Genomic DNA, 21,649 nt, shown 5'->3' with positions numbered 1-21,649 from the left:
AAAATTGGGATAAATCTATCCAAAGTGGAAAATTGGGAGAATAGTCCCAACAAATTTAGAGCTAAACGTGAATTAGTCTACACAGAAATCTAACAAAACCACTATGGGTCGAGATATTTTTCAACTAAATGAAATGGAATCACCCAGGTGGATAAGATACAGAGATATATTTGTCAGTGAAGGAAAAGACCTGGACAGGATATGACTTACATTTTAGAAGACAATTTGATCATTCCCCCCACCCCCCCACACAGAGTTGGCAATTGAACTCAGGCCTCACACATGCAAGGCAAACGCTGTGCCCCTAAGCCATAACCCCAGTTCTTGAATGTGACCCTTTTGGGAAGGGCTGGATCATCGATGCGATCTTGTGATAGGTAGGGGAAGGAGGTTCATCTTTTTGTTGGTGTTTCTGTTTGGGAGCCACATTTCTTGGTGCTCAGGAGCTAGTCACAACTCTTTATTCAGGGACTGCAACCTGCAGTGCTCAGCAGACAATAAGGTGCTGGAAATAGAACCCGGACCTCCTACCTGCAAAGCATGCCCTCAGCCTACTGAACTATTCCTCCGGCCCTCATCTTTTAATAAAAAGAGAAAAATAAAACACCATAACATTACCACCTTCAAAGGAAATGCAATTTAAATGCTTTAGACCTTTCTGTATGAAGCAGAAAAAGTCACTGGTAAATGTAACATAATGTAGTCCGATAGCCTCAATGCTTAGTGACATTTTCTCACTATCCTCCTTGTTCCCACTCTTAAAAGGCAAAAAGATTTGCCTGCCCCTGCTGACTCAAGCCAAGTCATTTCAGACAATTTGTACAAAAGCGTTTTTGTCTGTAGCACCTAATAGATAAAGATAACTAACTATAGCATGTGGCTACTGGGGGGGAGGGACTGACAGCAAGAGACTGTTTGATTATCAGTAAGAAACATCAGATTATCAGATTTTCAAGAAAGAAGATATTCAGAAATATTAGAATTCTTTAGTGTGACCATTGTGGGGGGAGGAATAATATTCTACGTAAGAACTAACTTAACAATACTTCTAGACTCGAGAGCCTTTGTGTGGCTATGTGTGAATTAAATCAAGGATCAAGTTTTGCCAATTTCACCAATAATCTCTCTTTATTTTAATTTTAATTTTAATTTTTTGCTTTTTGGGTCACACCCGGCAATGCACAGGGGTTATTCCTGGCTCTGCACTCAGAAATTACTCATTGCAGTGCTCAGGGGACCATATGGGATGCTGGGAATTGAACTCAGATGACCGCGTACAAGGAAAACACCCTGCCCTACCCTCTGTCCTATAGCTCCAGCCCCTCACCGACAATCTCTTGAAATAAAAACACTAACCACTCAAAATGCAGCTTCTTTTTTTGTTTGTTCGGGATTTTCTTCATTATTGTTGTTGTTTGTTTTGGTTTTGGTTTTGTTTTGAGGCCACACCAGGAGATGCTCAGTGATTACTGTGCTCAGGAATCACTCCTGGTGATGTTTTGGGTACTATATGAAATGCTGGGATCAAATCTGAGTTGACCATATCCAAGGCAAGCACCTTCCTTGCATTGATGTCTCTAGCTCCACCAAAATGCATCTTCTTTAATAATACCTACATTCTCTGAATCCTACAACTGCATTCGTACAATTGCAATCTTACAGTTGCATTTCTTGAGGTGCAATTGAAAGGTGATCCAAAAAAGACTGCTCTGAGGAGAGATTTGCACAGAAAATCTTACGGGTTGGACAGAAATTCTTCAGAATTATTTTCTCTTTTATAAATTTCCCACACCTGGATTATCATCTTGACTTTTTTTTCTGTTGTTAAATTTTGCCAGGCCTTAAAAAACTCAAAAGCTGCCTCCAGTTCCTCTATCCATTGAACAGTTAGCAATATTGTCAACTTTTGCTGCATCAAGAGGGAAAAAAAGAGAGAACAAAAAGGAGGAACATTAGAAGGAAAAAAGCTCACTCACGGATTTGAGAGAAAGTTTAGGAAAATGTGGGCTGTAGATGAATTATCCCACAACTTGAAAACTAAATTTTTGGACCAGCGAGAAAGTGTAGTGGGTATGGCACTTGCCTTGCACATGGCTGACTTGGGTTTGAACTCTGGAACCCCATGTGATCCCCTGAGTCCACCAGGAATGACCCCTGAGCTCAGGGTCAGGATTAACCCCTGAACACAAGTGTGACTCAAAAAAAAAAAGAGAAGTGGAGGGAAGGGAAGGGGAGGGGTGAAAAGGGAGGGGAGTGGAGGGACAGGAAGGGGAGGAGGGGAGGGAAGAGAAGGGAAGAAAATGGAATTCTGTAGAACTTGGAAAACATGGTTATATTACTTTTTGGTCCCAGATTAAATGAGAACCATCAGAGGATCCTAAAATTGCAATTAGTCTCCCAAAATTGCATCTGTTTGTTCGTTCAGTATTCAGTTCCAATGTTGCTACTTTAAATTAAAAAGTGACTTTCAGACTTCTAGATAAATATGTAGAATCAGTTATTTCCACTGGTCTCCCCCTTTGTGCTACTTTGTTCCGTACTCACAGCTATAAGGTACTTTTTGACAGTGGGAACGGGTGGATGAATGGGCAGGCACTTGCCTTCTGGTTTCCTATTTGCCTGCCCTAGAGTGACAGGTCCAAGAGGCAGGATTCTCACTATCTTATGGCAGGTATGGCAAGTTGCTTCCTCAAGGATGCATTTCATTATACCCTTCTCAATTTTGTTGACAGAGCGAAGAACCCACCAAAGAATGAATGGGGTCAGGGGGCTGGAGCAACAGCACAGAGGGTAGGGCATTTGTCTTACATGCAGCTGACCAGGGTTCAATTCCCAGCATCCCATATAGTCCCCTGAGCACTGCCAGAAGTAATTCCTGAGTGCAGAACCAGGAGTAACCCCTGTGCATCAGCAGGTATGACCCAAAAGCCAAAAAAAAAGTAGGTTTAGGTGATAGTGCAGTAATTTTTGAGTAGCTGGGTCCAGCAAAGCAGCGAAGCATAATCCCAGGAATTAATTCCCTCAGATTAATGGAACATGATTAAAGGAGCATGATTGATCCTTTTGGCATTTCCCCATCTTGAAAGGAGATGAAAAACGTGAGAGGAAAAACGTTCTGACTGGTTGAAGTCATTGCTTTTGGTGTTTCTGTCACCGAAAGTCATCCCTAGCTGATACGTCACAGTATTCCTAAGTCTGAATAGTGCCTGCCTTGGGGTAGGCATCCAACATTCCTGGAAACAAAAAGGAGAACTACTTAAAACTTTTCACAACCAGATCCTAAGAGGTTTATGTTGGTTTTTTTGTGCTAATTCATTTTTATTTTAATTGTGAAATAGATAGTAAAGTACTTTACTTACTTTACTGTGAAATAGATGAAAAAAATAGAGACTTGAAATGGCCTTTCTTTCTATTCCCTTACTACCTATTGAACTCCTACTGCATACTACATACATGACCTGGTAAATAAAATAACATGTCTCATGTATCACCATTCTTGCTTTGCAAGGGAAGAGAGACAATAAACAATTGTTAGATGTTATATGCAGCATGCTGCACAGTTAAAAGGTGATCTGCAAAGGTCATTCTGAGGAGGGATTTGCATGAAAGAGTTATTGTGTGGGACTGGAATGATACCACAGCAGGTAGGGCATTTGCCTTGCACACATGCGACCCGGGTTTGATTCCCAGCATTCCATATGGTCCCTGAGCACTGCCAGATGTAATTCCTAAGTACAGGTCGAGCAGTAACCCCTGAGCACCGCTGGATGTAACCCAAAATGCAAAATAAATGAATAAATAAACAAACAAACAAATAAATAAATAAACTGCTATCCATCTGTAAAAAAAAAAAACGAAGTATTACCTTTAGCTAGATAGGACTGGTGGGGTCACGCTGAATAGAATACTTCAGAAACAGTAAGTAAGCACAATTATCTTATGCATATGTGATATTTAAAAGATAAAAAAAATCTAGAGAGAGCACAGGGGGGAGGCGCTTTCTTTGTACACCAGCAGATTTCATGCCCAGCTTCCCTGAGCACCGCCAGGAGGGATTTCTGAGAGCAGAGCCAGGAGTAGCCCCCAGATCATCGCTGGTGTGGCCTTCAAAGTAAAACCTGACTTTGAAGATTCAGTCTGAATTCAAGGGAGAAGGATAGGTTTCCAAAATAAAAATATTACGTGCCCATTTAATTTCTCTGGACACTTGGATCCGAGTAGTTGGTGTCCAGCCAAAGGCACATTGGCAATTTTGTGGTATCAGGAAACCTGAAGGCACTATCAGGCCGCTGATGCACTCGCCCCCCAGATACAGGTTGACCTGCCGGGGGATATCATACCCCATGCTTTCTTTTTTTCTTTCTTGGCATAATATATTTAAAAATAATTTTATAAATTTTTATTAGTGAAACACCATGAGGTACAGTTGTGGTTGTAGACTTACAAAATTTTGTGCTTGAATTTCAATTATACAATGATCAAATACCTATCACTTCACCAGTGCCCATTTTCCACCACCACGGGTCCCAGTATCCTTCCCACCCCTATCTCCCCCATCCCTCCTTGCCTCTGTGGCAGGGCATTCCCTTTTGTTCTCTCTCTCCTTTTGGGTGTTGTGGTTTGCAAAAGAGGCATTGAGTGGCAATCATGTTTGGTCTAGTCTACTTTCAGCAGGCTTCTCCCATCCTGGGAGGATCCTCCCAACACCCTTTACTTGGTGCTCCCTTCTCTATCTGAGTTCCCTTTTCCCCTAGCATGTGTGGCTTGCCTCCAAGCCATGGAGCAAACTTCCTGGTACTAATCTCGGCCACTCTTGGGTGATAGTCTCCTAGTTTGTTACTTTATGTTCCCCAGCACCACCGTGAGGTACAGTTACCAACTTACAAACTTTTGTGCTGTGTTTCAGTCATACATTGACCAAGTAACCATCCCTTTACCAGTGCCCATTCTCCACCACCAATGATCCCAGTATCCCTCCCACCACCCTTCCCTCGTCTGCCTCACCCCATCCTGCCTCTGTGGCAGGACATTCCCTTTTGCTCTCTCTCTTTTTGGGGGTGTTGTGGTTTGTAGAAATTAAATGGCCAAAAGCTAGATATGTGGGAGTCAGGCCCACAAAACACCTCTGGTTCAGGTATTGAACAAGCCCATGTATTGGCCTCTCTTCAGAACCCTTAAATAAATCTCAAAAGAGATCAAAATCAGGCACTAACACAATTTAAGTGCATTAATGGCCATGATTCAGAGGCTCACAAATGGATCTCAGAAGAAAGCAGTATGCCGCAGAGATGCCTCCAGACCCCAAATATTCAAAACATTTTAGAATTCCAAGAGAGCTTAGCTGCTTTTGCAGCTGCACAACGTCTCATACTATTCATAACAAGTAATACAAAATAAATTATTGACCGCCTGCCTAAGGTTCAGGCTTGGGTGGTGGTGGGAAAATTTGAAGCGATGGTGGCGGGAAGGTGTAATGGTGGTGGGATTGGTGTTGAGATGTTGAATGTAAATAATTACTGTGAGCAGCTTTATGAAAATAACTGTCACTGTCCCTCCGTTATTCATTGATTTGCTCGAGTGGGCCCAGTAACTTCTCCATTGTGACAATCGTTACTGTGTTTGGTATATCGAATATGTGACGGGTAGCTTGCCAGATTTTGGCGGTCGGGTGAGAAACTCTCGGTAGCTTACAGGGCTCTCGGAGTGGTGGGGAGGAATAGAACTTGGGTTGGCCATGTTGGCCGCTTGCATGGCAAATGCCCTACAGCTGTGCTATTGCTCAAGCCTTATGAAAATGAAATTTTTTTAAAAAAATTAAAAAAACAATACATATACATGCAGGTGTGAAATAAATGATTGGTGTTCAGTTTTACAGATAATCGACATTTGTTTGTTCATTACTGGTAGCTCAGTGAGGTGGGTTAGCAGAAGGTGTGTCTGATCATTTTTCTGGAAAGATCAATAAGCACCTCCTTTCTCTGATAGAGCGTAAGACCACAGAGGGTCATGGATGACTTGAACGCCAAGAGCAGGTGTGACGTCAGGACGTACCTGGACGTGCTGTCCACGCTCGACTTGACCCAAGAACACCGCGAAGTGCGCGAGACGAGACTCGAGCGCCAGGGCGCTGAGAGCTTGAACCGGCTGTTGTCCTGCTCCAACGGCACCGCCAACTTCCAGAGTTTCACCTCCAGATGGGCCTCTAGAGCCCAGCGCCGGGCTTTCCACCCTGGACTGTTCCGTGAGGAGCCCTTCGTGCACCAGGGCCATGTAGTTCGCCGGGAGGAAGGTGAAGGGGCAGACCTTCAAGATGCACCAGCTGCGGAAGACAGTGGGCCTGGGGGTGGCTTCCTGGAGCGCAACTGGGACGAGGCGCGGGTAGATGTGCTCAGGGTGCCCGGGCTGGCCTGGTGCTGTTGCAAGGCGTCAACGTCTTTCTGCGGCGACCGTTGCATGAACTGTCAGTCTGAGCGCGCGAGGAGACCAGGCAGCGCCCAGTGAAGCAGGAGAGCTCCAGGGCCCAGTAACTGACCACCTTGCCCGTGCATGACCGCAGTACCAAGGACCCAGCTTTCTGGATGGCAAGTAAGGGAACAGTGACAGCCACCGAGGGGTCCTTAGACTTGGGTGCGGGGTGAGGTGTTACTATCCTAGGATAGCCTGGACGAGGCGTGGTGACTCTGGATCTTGGTCCTCTGTACGTTTCTGCCTCGCCTGGAGAAACTGCGGAGCCTCCAGTTTTGGCACAGGTATGAACTCTGGCACAACTCAGTGCATGAAGTTGCTATTTATGTAGAGGAGATTTTTCTTGGTAAATATATACTCAGGTTACACACACACACACACACCACTTACATTTTTGAAGTAAAATATTTATATTGATCAGAGTGTCCTAGGATAAGTAAAATTCTATGGGGAGGAAGTACTTTACTTGATATATTTTAAAATATTTAATATTGAAAAATAAATGAAGGAATCATTATACTTGAACGACTACGTTTGAGAACAATATTGATGCACATTTGATAAATTATAAAGGAATAAAGGGTTTTTGTTGAAAGCCAATAAAAAAGATACCAATATGACCCTATGATAGAAAACACTTCACAAATATATACCTAGTTCATGTTTCTAAAATTACTGTCTTCAGCCAAATCTAAAATAATATTTATGTTTTAAAAAATCATTTTGTGTGGCCATTCTGACGTGGATTGCATTTTAACACAGTTAATGTTTTAAGAAATATGGAACTCTGGTAGAATAATGAATGTATTTACCTGCATTTTTTTTGCTTTTGGGGGGGCGGTAACACCTGGCAATGTACAGGGGTTACTCCTGGCTTTGCATTCAGTAATTACCCCTGGCAGTGCTCAGGGGACCAAATGGGCTGCTGGGAATCGGACCTGGGTCAATCTCGTGCAAGACAAATGCCCTTCCCACTGTGCTATTGCTCCAGCCCTATACCCACATTTCAGACATTAGGCTAATGAAAATCCGGTATGGCGCAGCTTTTTAATTACTCTCCCTCATTGTTGCAGTCAATGAAGCTAGGTTTATTATTAAGTATAATTTCTCACTTATAATGAATCTTCATGAATCTTGAAAAGATTTTTCAATACTGAAATTCCAGAGATCTATTTTTCTATTTAGATTTGCTTAGAGCAGAATGCATAAGCAATTACTACTTATTTGTTATCTGAAAAGACCCACACTGCAAATAAGATTAAAAAATAAGACATGTTTTTTTCTAAATACAACTGAATGCTTAAACATTCTTTCCTTGTATTTCAGAGTGTTTATTTGCCTTTGTTGATAACAATGAACCTCGTAGGGTCAATACCTTGAATGACTTTGAGAACTAGAGAGTCTAAAATCTTGTTAGTTTTGTCATATACTGACTGGCTCAGCTCTTCACACGCTACCTATCTGAATGCAAGGTTCCTTCCCAATGGAAAACCAGCAGGACTGTAACTACTGTACAAGAAGGGAGACATCCACGACATTGGCAACTATCGCCTGATCTGCCTACTGTCTGTCATCTACAAGTTGTTCAATTGAGTCATCCTGAATAGGACTGGCAGAACCCTAGATGAAGGACAACCATGTCAGCAATCTGGGTTCCGCAAAGGATTCAGCACCATCGACCATATCCACACGATAACCAAGCTCATTGAGGTTTCTCAGGAGTTCAAGATGCCACTCTGTCTAACATTCATTGATTTAAAGAAGGCCTTTGATTCTGTTGAGACGGAAGCGGTCATTGAAGCCCTAGCCAATCAGGGCATTCAAACTCAATACATCAGGATCCTCAGTGAGCGGTATTACGGATTCACTACCAGGATCTCACCATTCTACAAAGAAGTAATCATCAATGTCAAGAGAGGGATTCGGCAGGATGATAGCATTTCACCAAAACTCTTCAGTGCCACCCTAGAGAACATCATGCGACGACTGGAATAGGAAGGAATGGGAGTGAATATAGATGGTCGGCAACTACACCACCTCCTCTTTGCTGATGACATTGTTTTAATAACACCAAACATCAGCCAAGCGGCACAAATGCTGGCCGACTTTGACCGTGAGTGTGGAAAGGTCGGACTATAGCTGAATCTTACGAAGACAATGTTTATAAGAAACAGCCTCGTTCCTGACACTCCATTCGCTCTCAACAAAACGGCCATCTCCGAATGCAACAGTTATGTGCACCTAGGTCGAGAAGACAACATGACAAATGACCTGGCACCTGAGCTGCGCAGGAGCAAGAGAGCGGCTTGGAACGCCTTCAAGAGCATCGAAGAAATAGCTAAGAGGAGGAAGAACCTCCGGCTCCGGGCACATCTCTTTGATTCCACAGTTCTTCCTGCATTAACATATGCCTCAGAGACCTGGGCCCTATGCAAACAGAATGAGAATGCTATTCAGGTCTCCCAAAAAGGAATTGAAAGAGCTATGCTTGGAGTATCACATTTCACTCAAATGAGAGAAAGAATCCAGAATTTCAATCTCCATGGACAATCAAGAATCAGGGATGCTTTCTCATTTGTCAAGGCATGAAAAATCAGATGGGCTGGTCACGTAATGAGATTTAGAGATGACCACTGGACTAGAGCTGTTACCCACTGTATTCCACAGGATGTCAAAAGACCGCGTGGCTGCCCATCTACCAGATGGTCAGACTTCTTCATAAAGATCATGAATGATTGGTTTGAGACTCTTCGTGTTCCTAGAATGAACAGACGCCATTTGGCTACACTAGCACGCGACAGGGACAAATGGAGACGTTACTGGTGCCCACTCGAGAAAATCGATGATTAACGGGAATTCAAGTGATCAAGTGATACTGACTCTTCTTTTGTTTGTTTTCTTGGAGTCATATTAGATGATAAGGACTTTGTGGTGCTGGGAGTTAAATCGTGGCCTCTTGCATGCGAAAAAAATTTGTTTTGGTCCTTGTGTTATCTCTCCAGCATATACAGTTGCTCTTCAACAGTGACAAGTCTCATAACTATGAATCTTGATTTCTTCAGTTGGACTAAAGTATTTAATAAATCTTCTCTGCCTTTTTTTCTTTCACAATAAATGAAGACAATAAAACAACTTTACAAACTGTAAATCTGAGGCAGATGAAAGTAAATAAATTGATGAATCAAAAAAGGATACAGTAGAAGCCATAATGAAACAAAGGTAGATTGACTGTTTCTTGTTTTGTGTTTTAATACTTTTATGTAGCTTCTGTGGTTTATAATACTTTTAATAATGGTTTCTCATGGACATAATTTCAACGAGATGAGGTGCAGATAATTTCCAGTCCGGCAAGCTACCGAGTGTGTCTTGCCCGCACTACAAAGCCTGGCAAGCTACCCATGACGTATTCGATATGCCAAACACAGTAACAACAAGTCTCACAATGGTGACATTACTGGTGCCTGCACGAGCAAATAAATGAACAATGGGAGGACAGTGCTACAGTGCTATTTTTATAAAATTGTTCACAATACTTCTTTGCATTTAATATTCAAACACCAATCCCACCACCTTCCCAGAAAGTGCTAGTCATTAAAACAGCATGGTATTGGAATAGAGACTGACTCGCAGACCAGTGAAATAGAGTTGAATATCTTGGCACAGACCCTCAAATATATGATCACCTAATCTTTGATAATGGAGCAAAATAAAATAAAATGGATCAAAATAAAAAGTCCCTTTAACAAATGGTACTGGGAAAACTGGACAGCTACATGTAAAAAATGTTACATGGAGTTAAAATGACCTTTATCTAACTCCATGGACAAAAACAGAACCAGATCAAAATATATTAAAGACCTCAAAATCAGCCCTGAATCAATAAGATACATGGAAGAAAATGTAGGCAATGTCCTCATGATATTGAAGCTAATGGCAACTTCAAAGATAAAACACCATTGACCAAGCAAGTGAAATAAAGATAAACAAATGGAACTACATTAAGCTAACAAGATTCTGCACCTCAAAAGACCAAGATAAAAAGAGAGCCCATGGAATGGGAAAAACTATTCACCTACTACCCATCTGATAAAGAATTAAAATGAAAGATATACAAGGCACTGGCACAGAACTTTACAAGAAAAAAAAATCCAACCCTAGAAATAAAGGAAAGAAAAAAATGAAGAAAGTTTCTCTGAGAAGATATTTGAATGGCCAATAGAAAAAATGCTCTTCATAACTAATCATCAGGGAGATGCAAATCAAAATAACAATGAAATATCATCTCATGCCACAAAGACTGGCACACAGCCAAAAGAAGAAAAGCAACGGTGTATATCCCTTTACCTGCTTTCAACACTCAGTGCTTTTCCAGAGTGATGATTTTCAACTAATGTTGTCATAATGGACTCTCCTCTAACTTAACTTACCTCCACCCCACACATTCTTGTGGTAAGTTCAGCAATGAACTAATCCTGGCCCATTTTCCCTGGCCTTGGATATTAGTTTCATACTAATTTTTTTTTATATCCCACAAATGAATGCAGTCACTCTATATCTGTCTCTCCTTCTAACTCATATCACTCAGCATGATACTCTTCATTTCCATCCATCTACAGGGATATATCATGACCTCATTTTTCCTAACAGCTGTGTAGTATTCCCATGCGTAGATGTACCATGGTTTCTTTTCCATTGATCTGTTTTTGGGCAGTCCGGATGTTTCCAAATTCTGGCTATTGAGAACAGTGCTGCAATGAACATAGAAGCGCAGATGGTGTTTCCGCAGTGTGTTTTTGTACCCCGCATATTATTTCCAGAAGTGGTATTGTTGGGTCAAATGGGAGTTCAGTCTAGTATTTTGAGGAATATCACATTGTTTTCTAAAATGTTTGAACCAGTCGGCATTCCCACCAGTAATGAATGAAGGGGCCTTTCTTCCCACATCCACGTCAGCACTGATTATTTTTTTCTATGTGCTCCAGCTCTGTGGCATGAGAGAGAGAAAGAGGAAGAGAGGGCAGAGGGGTGCCTGGCATAGAGGCAGAGATGGGAGATGGTTTGGGGTGGAAGGGAAAGGGGGGACACTGGTGTTGGGAAGTTACACTGTTGGAGGGATGGATGTTGGAACATTGTATGTCTGAAATTCAATTTTTATGATCAGCTTTTGATACTCTATCTCACTGTGAATCCATAAAATTAAAAAAATAGTATTATAACATTAAAAATAGTTTTTAAAAAAGAAACTGATAGGATTTACTGATAGACTCTAACTGGGAACGGAAAAAAAGACTCTAAGATATCAGTCTTGAGTAATTAGAAGAATAGTTCTGCTGTTAGTAGAAATAAGGAAGAGGGAATCATTTTATAAACTGTGTAAAACTATACCATAGTGCTTTGTTTAATTTGATTTTCAAATGGAGCTATCTAGAGCAAAGTAGTTGACTAGAGAATTGAGATATGGACAAGAATAGCATTAAAACCATGAGAATATGTATTAGTACTTGTAATACTCCCAGGTCCAGGTTGGGTACAAAGCCATTTAGCCATGCAATAACTCTGATGTCAAGCTTAGCCATGACAGGCACTGGCTCAGAAAGTGGACTTCTTTTGAGCCTAAAATCAAGCCTTATCCTTTACCTACAAAATATTCTTATGCCATATTTCTTTATACACCATTGAACTAAGGTAAACAGAGTCTTGAGATCCATGCAGTGTTGCCATGTTTAGGGAGAAAGCAATTAGGGGGACTGTTTCTGTGCTCCCTCCCTCCCTGTTCTCTCCCTCCCTCCTTCCCTTCCTCTTTCCCTTCCTTGCATCCTCCTTCCTTCCTCCCTCTCCCCTTTTCCTTCTTCCTCTCCTTTCATACAATGGGAAACATAGTTTATTTTTAATTGTAAAACATAGTATACAAATATATACACATCTATCTATCTATCTATCTATCTATCTATCTATCTATCTATCTAAAGCACTTCTGGTAGAAGCAGACTGGTGGGTGGGAGGCCAATGAGAGTAAAGGGCCATTGGTGGAGGTAAGTGGTTGCTGGTGAAGGAATCATTGTTGAAATGTTGGATGCCTGAAACCCAATTATGAATAACTTTGTAACCTCACAGTGACTAAATAAAAGATAAAATGTAAATTTTAAAAAGTTGTAAAATTCAGGAAGATGGTAGGGTGATCAGGGTTTATAACTTGTGAGCACCTGCCTCGGGTTCAGTCCCTGCCATTTATAACTGCTCCCAGCCCCCCCTACACAGTACCACTGGATGTTGCCCTGGAGACCTCTAAGTACTTTTGAGATGGCTGTGGTGGCCTCAACACAGCAGGGCCCAAGTAAGGTTATAGTCTCAGGTCTTATTACTGACTGAACTGCTGTTATGATTTGCTGAATATCACTGGGAATGGTCCCTCGAGACCCCCTGAAAACTGCTTGAGAGGTCTACCTCCCCAAAAGAAGTGTCAAAAATAACTTTTTTATTGATTTGTTTGTTGAGTTTAGTTGGCTTCTTTCCCATCCAATTCGGTGAGCTTCTACTAGACTTTCAGTATGAAGGAATTAGGAGGTTGCCCTGTCCTACCTGGAAGTTCTGGGGATAGCGGGTGACTACTCACCTCAACTCTGAAAAAGCTTGGGCTAGAACCCCGGGGTTCCAGCCCGGAGACCGGGGTACCTGAAATTATTCTCTTTGAGGATTTTGCAGAGAGTATTTTTTGGTTTTCCTTTTTCCTTTTTTAGAAAAATTTATTTTAACGAATCATCGTGAGATACATAGACAGACTTAAAGACTTTCCTGATTACATTCCAGTCAAACAATGTCCAATTACCCACCCCTCACCATTGCCCATTCCCCACCCCCAATGTTCCCAGTATCCCTCCCCCACCCCCACCCCTTTCCATCTCCCGATTCTGGTGCAGGTACAATCCCTCTTACTCTCTCTGTCCTTGGGGTGTTATGGTTTGCACTACAGGTAACCAGCAGCCATCATGTTTGGTTCGTAGTCTACTTTCAACATGGCTCTACTATCCTGAGCTACCCCTCCAACCATCATTTATTAAGTGCTCCTGTCTCCATCCCAGCTCCCTTTTCCCCCAGCACAATGAGATCAGCTATCAAGCTGCGGGGCAGTACTCCTGATCCTTACTTTAACTGTCCTTAGGTGTCAGTCTCCTATTATGTTGCTTTATATTCCACAAGGGCTGGAGCCATAGCACAGTGGGTAGGGCGTTTGCCTTGCAGGCAGCCAACATGGCCGACCCGAGTTCGATTCCTCCGCCTCTCTCAGAGAGCCCAGCAAGCCACCGAGAGTATCTCGCCTGCGCAGCAAAGCCTGGCATATTCGATATGCCAAACACAGTAACAAGTCTCACAATGTTACTGGGTCCCCTCGAATAAAATCGATGGACAACAGGAGGACAGTGGCAGGGACAGTGACAGTGATATTCAACAAACGAGTTCAATCCTTTTATGTTTGTCCCTCTCTTTCTGACTCATTTCACTTCACATGATACTCTCCATGTTGATCTATTTGTATGCAAATTTCATGACTTCATTTTTTTCTAAAAACTGCATAGTATATTCCATTGTGTAGATATGCCAAAGTTTCTTTCACCAGTCATCTGTTCTCAGGCACTTGGGGATTTCCCAGATTCAAGCTATTATAAATAGTCCTGCAATAATCAAACAAGTGCATATGTCATTTCTACTGTACTTTTTTGCATCTCTGGGATATATAAGTGGTATTGCTGCATCAGTTGGGAGCTCAATTTGTTTTTTTGTGAAACGTCCATATTGTTTTCCAAAACTTCTAGACCAGTCAGCGTTCCCACCAGCAGTGAAGTGGAGTTCCTTTCTCCCAACATCCACACCAGCACCAGTTGTTTCTGGTTTTTTTGCATGTGTGCCAGTCTCTGTGGTGTGAGATATGTCATAGTTGTTTTGATGTGCATCTCCTTGATGATTAGTGAAGAGCAGTTTTTCATGTGTCTTTTGGCCATTTGGGTTTCTTGAGAAAGTTTCTGTTCATCTCATCACCACATTTTCTGATGAGATTGGAAGTTTTCTTCTTGTAGAGTTCAAACAGTGACTTGAATGTCCTTGATATTAACCCCTTATTGAAGAGGAACTTGGTGAATATCCTTTCCCATCCTGTACACTGTCTTTGTGTTCTGGACACTGTGTCTTTTGAGGTACAGAAACGTCTTTGTTTAAGATAGTCCCATTCGTTCATCTCTGTTTCCACTTGTTTGGTCAATGTCGTTTTGTCCCTGAAGATATCTTTTGCTTCAATGTCGTAGAGGATTTTGCCAACTTTTACTTCAATATACCACTGGTCTGCATGTCTCTTTTTCTTCCAATAACTTGCCGTCTTAATTCTTACTGTCTTAATTCTACCATGCTGTCTTAATTATTATGGCTTTGTAGTACAATTTGCTGTACTATGATGGGAACGTGATGTCCCACACCTCTTTTTTTCTCAAGAATTGCTTTAGCTATTTGTGCATGCTTGTTGTTCCTTATGAATTTCCAGAGTGTTTGATCAATGTCTTTGAAGACTGTCAAGGGTACCCTTGTAGGGATCACGTTGAATCTGAATAATGCTGTGGGGAGTATTGCCATTTTGACAATGTTAATTCTCTCAACCCAGGAACAGGGGATGCATTTTTATTTCCTCGTGTCGCTTTTATTTCTTGAAGTAGCATTTTGTGGTTTGCAGAGAGTATTTTTAAAGAGGTGGATTTGAGCCCTCGGTGTGGCTGCAGTGGTGAAGTGTGAGTGCAGTTGTAGGGTCTTTGGCAGGGCCGAATCTTGGCCCATCTGCTTCCAGAGGGTACCTGCAAGCTTTCAGACACAGAGATTGGCATTTCCATTAAGTTTAGCTGCTTGGATGGTGTCTCCTCAGAGATTTAGTCAGGAATCAGAAGAGCAGGGTCAGAGGGTTATTTTATATTGGATCTTAGTTATTGCTAGATTTGGGAATTGTCCAGTGCAGAGAGGGGGACGGAGTCAGATAATATGAAGGAAATAGAAGTTTATTGGATTGCAGTCCTGGACAGACTCTATGAACGTTGGGTGAGGCTGGCGTAGAGCTGCACCCTGGGAGAGACTAAGGGGGTTTTTAAGTTGTCCTTGGTATGAAAAGGGGAGACGGGAACAAAGACCAGTGAAACCAGTGTGCTTGGTCTGGCCTGTTATCTGCAGGTGATGGATGTGAGGAAGCAGGGAATGCACTCTGGTGACTTCCTGTCATTGGGTGGGACATAAGTCCTTTCTTCCTCGCTGGGGACAGGATAATCTCTGATTCTGGGAATGTTGCTGTCTCATCAGCTAGTTACTTGCCATTTTGTTCTGAGGAAACCTGACAGTTATCTAATAAATTTCAACTCTAGAATTGTATCAGCAGTTATGACTTTTGTCTACATTAAAACAAAAGAAAATAATAGCAACTTGTCCAGGTATAGAGTCCTACAAAGAAACTTTCATAAAGCTGAGTTATGTGATGCATTATGAAAGGATCGCCATCCATTTCACCTGTTGACTGTAAGAAATAACCTTTTGCATTTCTCTGTACAAGCTCATGAAACCTGGTGATAGTTTTCTAATTCTAATTTTATTTCACGACTGAGTTCAGTAAACTTGATAAGAATTGAAATGTTTGTTTCCCATATTTATTTTTTTCCGGATTTAGGTAGCATTACTCCTCTTATTTAATAGCAGTGAATTAAATGATCAAGTACTCACCCAGGGAGATCCCTCCAAGGGCCAGATTAGATTGAATTTAACTCCCGTACTTGCAAGCTCTATGATCTTTAACTGGTTGTATAATCTCTTTCTCTCAGTTTTCCCAGTGATGAATAGTATTAAGTAATTTGTACCAACAATTAGAGATTCTGTAGTTGTAGTTATAATATGCATCCTAAAACCATGATTGATCTTGGACTGCATATCTCAGGTGTTAGTAGTTCTGATGAGGAATACGAAATCAGATGCATAGCCATCCCTGAACTGCAGGTTGCTATGATGAGGGTAGTATTGCTGAGCAGGGAGGGCATAGTGAAGAAGTTTGTGTGTTTTAGCGGAGGTCTGATTCTGTTAAAGTTGCTTGGAAATTTCTATGAGCTTGAGGTATTGTGTGCACCCTTAAAAATTCTAGGTAACATGAAGGCTGCATTACTTCCTAGGTTCCTATAAATTGGATTGACCCAAGTTTGCCGTATTAACTAGTGAACACTGAGACAAGGATAGGTTTGGTGGGGTTGATGTTGGTTGGCCCACAGGTAGCTTATGTATCCTTGGGAGGAGAGAGATGGCCGCTTGTTCCTAATCCACCTCTGCCATTCCTTAGACCTAGGCTGGGAAGACTACCACAAATAAAGTCTGTGATGAACCTCCCCCCGCCTCCCTGGTCATACCAGCCACCACCAGGAGGCCAACAAGCCACACCTGATGTCCGCTTGCTCTTCTTGGCACAGAAGATCCTCACAAATCTTGGCCAAGATCCTCTATTTCTCGGGAATCCATGGACTCAGGTTGGGACAAGGAATAGCTCTTTGCAGGAAAGGAAAGTCAGTCCTAGATCTTACCCGGGTTTATGGGGTTCTTGTCTCAGATCGCAGAAAATAATTTTGAGAGGCAGATGAGCAGTGAAGTAGAGCAGATTTTATTTGGAGGTATTTTGAAAGTGAGGAGGGAGACAAAGTGAGAGACAGGGAGAGAGAGAGAGAGAGAGAGAGAGAGAGAGAGAGAGAGAGAGAGAGAGAGAGAGATGTGCTGAAGGAGAACATGCGCTTCTCCAAGGGTGAAGATAGCCCCTGCATACAACCAGGCATTACATAGGAAAGGACATAGCTCAAGAAGGGAGATGTAGGCAACATATGTGCTTGGGTGCCACATGTGCTCGGCCATGTGGGCACAAGCGGCATGTGGTCTCAGACAGCATATGCGTGACCTCCCTTTGTTCAAGGTGTCTTTTATAGGGTTTCTCCAAGCCACCCCCACTGGAGCTTTCTACCTAGATAAAGTCCCATTGCTATGGTTGTTGCTAAGAGGGTAGAGTTGGGAGTGGTCTTCTGTGAAACTCCTTTTTCTTGACCTTTGTTCCTGCTGGAGCTTCTCTCAGAGGGTGGCCCAGCCTTCTCTGGTCTGGGCTAGCCTAGGTTAATCAGATTAAAGAAGGAATTGAGGGTTCTCCAGTAATTCCCTTAAGGGTCTCTCTGTAGGGATGGGTCTAGTCTCCTCAGCATCTGCTGCTGGAGAAGGTTTGATCAGGTCTTGTATTCTGTTTGCACAAGGTGGGCTAGACTTGGGGATGGTGGCTTAATTATTTCCCATGATGCTGGGGTCCCTTCCTTAATCTACCTGCCTGCATCAGGATGGAGAAAGATAGGTTTCTTAATATTTGCAGTTTGTAGAAAGAAATGCTAGATAGTGAAGAGCATCTTGTCAACTATAGCATGCTCCATGTAGAGGCAACCAAACCCTTTTCTACATTACTGATTTTGATTTATATCCAAGCTTCAACCACGTGTAATATTTTTCCATTCAAAATACCTTTTATTCCTGTGATGATATCTGCCATTTTACAGAGATTTAAGAAACCCTGGTGCCATGGCCTTCACACAGATCTGTAGGTTGACAGGGAAACTTGTGGAAACAGGTGTGGGGAGCTGAGGTGATTGTTTATCAAGGACAATCCTCTTGTTTTAACACATCAAGGCTATTTCCAATGGCTTTCAGACCAAGGAGAAATGGAATACAGAAGACTGTTGTGGTGCTGGTGAGCCACACCGGTGGCTCATGTCAAGTGGGGAGGAGAAAGATGGTCACTTTCTCCCCATCAGCCTCTCACCTGGAACCCAGGGTTACTTGGTCCTTGTTTTGCTAATTCTGCCAAGAGATTGGAAAATCTTTAGAACTTTTAGAAATAGTTTATGATTATTCTAAGCATACATAGATTAACAAAAGTGTTATGGTTGGTGAGGAGGAGGGTAGTGGGGAGGTGGAGAATAGAATAGAATTAGACTATTATGATTTTTCCCTAGATAGGTCCACGTGAACGATTCAGAAAGGGTAGAAATGAGAGGAAGGACATCAGTTCCCAGCCAGAGTTTTTTTCTGGTACTATGAAACCCATTTCTATCACGACATAGCCAGTAGTCTCCTAGACAGTGGCCTTCTCCTCCAATGGGGACTGGGATGATTTCCTGTTCCCCTCCATACTCTTGAAGATGTGATCAATCTGATGTTCAGGTTCTTCTCGGAGGATACACGAACCTTGCAGCTAGGGGAAGATCAAATGGCGTATGTTGGTTGGTTTTCCTTGGGAAGGGCAGTCCCTTCCTGGCCCCTAACAGCATACATGGGCTTCAAGCATGTTTTAAGTGGAAGTGGCCCAGAATATGTCATGGGAAAGTTGGGGGTTGAGAGAAATTGGAAGGAGGGAAACCAAGAGTTAAGGATGGGACCCTGAGGGCAGCAGTCAGGCTCACCTAGGATGTGGTAAACAGTAAAAAGGCTGATTCAGAACATCAGTATCTTCTGTAATTTGCAGCACTGCCACATTCTCCTTCACCTCCTCCTCCACCTCCTCTTCCTCCTCCTTCACCACTTCTTCCACTTCCTTAACCTCCTCCTTCTTCACCTCCTCCTCCTCCTCCTTTTTCTCCTTTTCATTGTCTTCCTTCTACTCCTCCTGTTCTTCCACCTCTTGCTTCTGCACTTGCTCCTGCTCAGCTTCATTTCCTGTTGGAAGATCCCCAGGGTCACAGACAGCCAACGACATTGGAGCCCACTAGGGCAGATCTGGCTTGGTTCTGCCTCCCTGTGAAGCCCTACCTTCATCCCGCCCCCACCTCACCCAAAGCTAGCTTCTCTCTTCTCTGGTCCTTGTCACATACTCTTTGCATGAATGGTGACAACTTTCAGCTGAGCCTTCAGATGCAGTTTGTCCTCTTTGGTCTTTTTCAGAAGATTCTAAAGGGGAGGGAAGAAAGTGGAGAGGGAGTGAGGAAGGAAGCCTGCTTCAGGTCTTCCTGCTCAACTGTACAGGGCCCCTGTCTCATTTGAAGTTCTTTCACTTCACTGTCATGTTTCATTTGCTGTTGTTCTAACTGCTCCAGGAGCCAGTGCTCCTTTTGCATGGCTAACTCTTGGCATGCAGCCAGTTGTTAATGAAGATTAGTTGCGTACTCCTGCAGCTCTTGAATGTAGGAGTCTTGCTGAATGAACAGAGTCCAGAGCTCTCGGTTGCTCTTCCTCACCTGCGGGCATGAAGGTGGCATTAAGGACAGGCAGCAGGGGCAGCAGGTGACTGTCACACACAGACTCTCAGGCCCAAGGAAACAGCATTTGGGACAGTCTGTTTCCCGCACAGGTCCTGATGGTCTTACTCTCAGGACCTAAGAGATCCCCCCCTACACCCCCACACACACCACTACCACCACCACTCAGGCCCTTGCCTCTTTCTCTCCTCCAACCTCCTAGGAACCTTCCTCGCTGGCTTTAAGCTCCTGAATCTTGCTGGTGTGTGGTGAAGTTTCGACTTCAGACCAGCGCTCAATCCCTGCTTTGTGCCCCCCCTCCCTCACCCTGCACCCCTCATTGTTTGGACTCTTTCTTGCTACATACTTCAGCCTTGATTGTGACTTCCAGGCCAGGCCCTAATTGACATAGAGACCTTCCTATCGCCCTTCCCCCTTAACCTCATGGGAACTGCCTTGGTTCTCTCTTGCCCTGGCTCCCAGCAACACCTCCCGCTTTCAGCCAGTAGCCTCGCCCCAGCTGGACCAGAGCTTACCTTTTCGATTATTTCTGCAAATATTTGCTGTAGAAGTTCCATTTTTTCTACCGCCGGGTCTTTGACGTGTTCTCCACTCTGGAAGACTCAAGCGGGTCGGTCAGTGAGCGCCATCCCAGCCCCTTACCTGAAGGCCTCCTGCCCACCTCTCCCCCATCATCCAAGAAGGGCTCTGTGCCATCTATCCAATTCCCTGCTTCCTGATGGAGGGGGAAGAAGGAAACAAAAATTCAGAACTTCCCAGTCAATCAAGCAGTAGAGAAAACTTCAAGAATGGGCCGGGGGGTGGGGGTGGGGACAAGAGACACCCTCACAGTGGGAATTCAGCCAGCAGCTCATGAAGATCTGGCAGAGGGCATGGCGCCTGCGGTGCCCCTTTTCCCATGGGACAGTATTCTCCATTGCAACAGTAAAGGTCACACTTCACCCCAGTCCTCAATGTAAAGGGAGCAAAGAGAGCAGAGCGGACAAGCGCCAGGGAAAAGAGAAAGTCAAACCGAGACCAGGTGTCCAGGGGTGGCAGGTCCCCTTGCAGTGTTGCAGGAGAGAACAAAGGGGCCATTCCAAAGAGGCCCATGAGCAGCCAGCCATGTCCTTGCCTGCAGGGTCATGGCTTATGGCAGAGTGAGACACAAGGACCCTTGTTTCCTGAGGCTGCCCATGTGCTGATATCTGAGGGATGCTACTTACCACCCTCTTGTCCCCCCACCTCCATGTCCTAACTCAATCTCAAAGGCCAATCTTGCCCATTCAAGTGAAATGCTCAATCCCAGGGCTTATGCAGTATGCTCCATGTCAGGCCAAGCAGAGCCCGGGCATGTGGGGCAGATGGACCAGAGTTTCTGTGGGTACCCCCCTCATTCCAAATTCCTAAACATCCCTGCAGCACCCCTTGAGCACCTATCTACTTGGGATGTCCTGCAGGGCACGACTCACCTCATTCGGAAGTTCGCAGGGCCTGGAGGTGGCAGTGTTCCTGCTACTGTCTCCGCAGTTTTTTTTCTTCCTTCTCTTTCCAGGTATCTTATTATGCTCTTATTCAAACTTGTTGAGCTGCAGAAAAGCAAAGCAACACCTGTTTGAGCCTACTTGTTCCCATCCCACTGACAAAAGTTCTCTTGTACACATCTCCATGGGAGGAACCCATGGGCAGGAGGATGGTGTTTGTCCTGAGGAGGGGAGCCCTAGGGGTTACTGCACTAGATTACCCAGGAGTCCCAGGAGGGCAGCAGCTGCTGGTTGAAGACTTGGGTGGGTCTGGAAAGGGCCCAGGGGTTCATCAGCCAGTGGCCACACACTGACCACTGATGGGTGGTCATAGGGCCTGGGGCAAGCCACGGGAACCAGGTACCAGCACTTTTTTCTTACCATATCTCTAGCTTTAGTCAA

General features: G+C 43.6%; 1 protein-coding gene across 1 annotated transcript in view; it reads right to left on the bottom strand.

Moving 5' to 3' along the window:
• Nucleotides 1-19,147: 19,147 nt before the first annotated feature.
• Nucleotides 19,148-21,649, bottom strand: part of SLC25A26 (solute carrier family 25 member 26) — a 124,041-nt gene continuing 121,539 nt past the window's right edge. The window contains 4 exon segments of the mRNA XM_056129706.1: nt 19,148-19,206; nt 19,362-19,437; nt 19,650-19,724; nt 20,261-20,338. Of these exon segments, the coding sequence (XP_055985681.1) occupies nt 19,148-19,206; nt 19,362-19,437; nt 19,650-19,724; nt 20,261-20,338 (288 nt within the window).

Source organism: Sorex fumeus, unplaced genomic scaffold (genome assembly GCF_029834395.1).
Source record: "Sorex fumeus unplaced genomic scaffold, SorFum_2.1 ptg000072l, whole genome shotgun sequence".
Taxonomy (NCBI): domain Eukaryota; kingdom Metazoa; phylum Chordata; class Mammalia; order Eulipotyphla; family Soricidae; genus Sorex; species Sorex fumeus.
This window is presented reverse-complemented; position numbering and strand designations above follow the sequence as displayed.